We start from the raw sequence: 3,813 nt of genomic DNA, 5'->3' as shown, positions 1-3,813 counted from the left end.
TTTATACTTGGTGATTGTAGTTTTTTTATTTGAGTATTCTGCTGCCGAAACTTGGAAGGGAAGACACTTACTCTACCAGAAGAGTTTGTTATTGTTGCTCCGGTTCCAATAATATTCTCAAAGAGGTGATGTGGGTATTTCGATAATGTGCCAGCCGCTTTTGGCTCCGCACTTCTTTTTTGGAGCAAGGGTTCTGCATAAGGAGGCATAATTGATAGTAAAATAAATTAGGACGTGTTAAATTTGGACATGGAAGGTCTTTAAGCTGAGTTTATTTTCACGCCAGCATAAACCTCTAGCACCCATAAATTCCAAGATTCTAACGAAATCATGGAACCAAAGCAAGCTTCTTTCCTGAACCGGCAGACCCCTAACCAGGCTTCAAATGAAATCAAGAGCTCTCTTAATTAAAATCCTTTCACTCAAAATCCTACCTCCACTTGTGTTAAATCGAATTCGGCATCCAAAAGAAGAAACCCATAAATGAACGGAAGTAACAACTCTCTTGTTATCAAGATCAGACAAACCGAGTCAAACTCGATTTGCTGGAATTGCCTAGATTTCTAAAACTTCTCGAGACTGGTACTTTCAAAGAGAAATCAGACTCGGCTGAATTCGGCGGCATTCGGAAGGATTCGGACGTTAGTTGGACTCACCGAAGTAGCGTATGCATCACGAACGTGTGAATGTGTAAATGCTTTGCGGTGAGTCAACAATAGATATTCTTACTCCAATAGAGACCCCTACTTTATCGAAGTTGACTCCATGGAAGAAGGCTCCATAGAGCCTTTTAACGGAGGCAAAATTCTATACAAATCATTTAATAATGTGGTATTTAACATAAAGAGGAAAGAAAAGAGTAGGCTTACTGCTTTTGCAACTCCTCCTAGGGATTATATTTATCATACCAAAATGACCAACAAAATCTCCAAATTACAAAACAGCCTACCGCTACACAAGTACTATTTGCATCGCTGTAAGAACCTCTCTTATTTCCTGGCATAGAAAAAATCACCTTTTGACCCTGAAAAGCGGGTCAGACGAACTTTTTTATAGCTTTGTTCGTGCCTCGAATTCTGATCGACTAATCTTTATTCTTGCCCCACGAATTACACTTTCAGGGAGCAAATTTTAATTTCATTTTCGTCCCACAGATATTCCTTTCGCCGTGCTAATTTGACTTTCGCCCCGCTAATTTTATTTTCGCCCCGCTAATTTTACTTTCGTCCGGCAAATGCAGTTCGCGGGAAATAGTTTTAGGGACAAAAGGTGGCTATTTCGGTCTAGACCAGCGTACGTGAGAAAAGGACAAACCCAACGTTCATCAAGCTTTCCTACTCCTCAACGTTTTCGACTTATTAAACAAAATATAGGCTCAACATTATTCACTCATTTGCCCCAATACATTCCCTCCTTAACTGATTAAATATTACAACAAATGTCTTCACTCTAATTTAGACGCTATGAACTCCATTAGACGGCCCCCATAAAAAAACTTTATCTTATTCACAGACGGCTCAATGAATATTAAAACTCAACATACAGGAATCGGCATCACTTGGCCCTTCATCAAAATCCTTAAAAGACAATTCAATTAAAAAATTTCTCTGAATTTACGGAAATTTATGAACATTTTCGGTCAGTTATGGTAATTTGGTACTTCACTATGCTAAAAATTAGCGTTATTTTCTTGAATGAAAGTTCTTATTCTGATCATTTTTATAGTTTAATCGAAAAGTACCTGACCCGATATTAGGAGAGCTGTGGTTCGATTTCCAGTGCAGCGAAAGGAGGATCTTTTTTTTAGAAAAAATTTAATTTTAAATTCAAACATTTTTATAAATTTTCGAAAAACTATAAAAATTTTCGGTCACTTATAATAATATTTCAAATTATTGATGTCAAAATCGTATTTTAAACAAACCCCATACTATTAAAATCATTCGTGAAGATCAGATTTGTTAGGAACCATGCGACAGACCACGATGAGCTACAGTGAACGATAATAAGCGAGGCATATCAATTTTCGCATAACTAACAAAACCGCAGGCACAAGTTAACTAAAAAGCAATAAGTTAATTAACAAAGCAACCATAAAAACTAGCCACATCTTCAATTCTGTACGCTTACATTTACCATTACCCCGAACAAGCCGAACTGTTTGATCAACAGTATATTCGAGCCGTTCTGGGCACACGGGACCTGCGACACAGTATCGCGCTTGCGCGGCTTATTTATAGCCCCCACGTTTTGAAACGGCTGATCTGCGTAAGTTCGGGGTAACCCGGTTACACTACTCATTTGCATCCTGTAAGCATTTTGTCTTCTTCTTTCTATAAACAGACACCAGAAACTTCGATCTAAAAGCAATTAACATCTTAATAAAAATGCCAGGTATAGGAGGTTGAGCCTTTCATACAAAATTCAAAGAACACACACAAAACTTATGCTCTTCTACGCATTAGAGCATCCCAACCTTTGACATCTGGGAAGCGATAAAATATATTTTGAAAACTATTGGGTAATTAGGCTTGGATATATAGGCTCTTAAGACTCTTTTACATAATTTATTAACAAAGCTAATTGGAACCAAGATGAATCCCTACTTCAAATATCACTCGCCCTACGAAAATTTAAGAAGGAATCTTCTGGATAAATACAGCAGATTTGGAAGCAGAAATCATTTTACTTCCATTTAGTTGAGTTTAGTTCAGTCTCAGTTTACTCGCTTCAAGAAACAAGAGAATGGATACTTATCCGCAACATACTTTAAACTCATAAGTTACTAATTATTATGTGACACCTGTCTACAATATTCTCTCTTATAAAAAATTTGTTTCATTAATTGGTCATCCCTATTTAAGGTGAACTGAAATTCAAATAAGGAGAAGTAATCCGGAGGTTTATGAGGAAAGAGCATCCTCATCCCATTTTTCTAGTTTATTCAAAATTAGAATCCAAAACGAGGAACCATTTTTTAATACAACAAAGTATAAGATAAGTTGCATGCTTTGGGACGTGACATAATCATAAACTTTCCGAGATATTCGAGAGCATTTAGGTTTAGTTAATCCAAGTTTAGTTAATCTTCAATAAAAAATTACTTTTAACCAAATTGGTGAGTTTGAATTTAAAAACGATATTTTTTTTACCAGAAGAGACGATTTTTCAACAAAATACATGAATTTTTAACTACAAAAGATACATTTTCAACAACCAATGTAATAGTTATATTTTCATCTAAGGAAAATTAATTTTAAACGAAAAAAATTAATTGTATACTTATATGATGAATCTTCGATCAAATAAATTAATTGTGTACCAGGGAAGGAGAATTTTCAAATAAAAATAAGGTAAATTTGATATTTTAAACCAAGAGTGAAATCGTACGTTTCTTTGGTAAAAAAATTAATTTTTAATCGAAAATGACGAATTTTTCACGAAATAGTTCAATTTTAAACTAAAAGATATAAATTTAAAAAAATTTCTACTGGATCTCCAAGAAAAAGACGAACTTTTAACCTAATAAATTATTTATCAACTAAAAAAAGGAAATCTTGAAAAAGAAGAGGAATTTGAATGAAAATTATGAATTTTGTGTACAAAAAAATGAATTTATAACTAATTGGTTGAGCTTCTAACCAAAAAGATAAATGTTTTACCAAAAGAGCACATTCTTTGACAAAATGAATGAATTTTTAATCAGAAAGACAAATTTTTTATTACAATCAAAGAGATTGATTTTCTAGAAAAGAGTTAAATATTAAACAAAATATATAAACTATCAACCAAAAAGTTTAGTTTTCAATGAAA

The 3,813-nt window shown here is 33.9% G+C and overlaps 1 protein-coding gene across 1 annotated transcript in view; it reads right to left on the bottom strand.

Annotated features, from left to right (window-relative positions):
• Positions 1-1,961: 1,961 nt before the first annotated feature.
• LOC117173911 (lipase member K-like) overlaps positions 1,962-3,813 on the bottom strand; it is a 48,320-nt gene continuing 46,468 nt past the window's right edge. Inside the window, exons 9-10 of the mRNA XM_033362558.1 lie at positions 2,137-2,360; positions 1,962-2,060 (exon numbers count right to left, since the gene is read on the bottom strand). Of these exons, the coding sequence (XP_033218449.1) occupies positions 1,962-2,060; positions 2,137-2,360 (323 nt within the window). The remainder of the gene's footprint in view (positions 2,061-2,136; positions 2,361-3,813) is intronic.

This window comes from Belonocnema kinseyi, chromosome 5 (assembly GCF_010883055.1).
Source record: "Belonocnema kinseyi isolate 2016_QV_RU_SX_M_011 chromosome 5, B_treatae_v1, whole genome shotgun sequence".
In the NCBI taxonomy this organism is placed as follows: domain Eukaryota; kingdom Metazoa; phylum Arthropoda; class Insecta; order Hymenoptera; family Cynipidae; genus Belonocnema; species Belonocnema kinseyi.
This window is presented reverse-complemented; position numbering and strand designations above follow the sequence as displayed.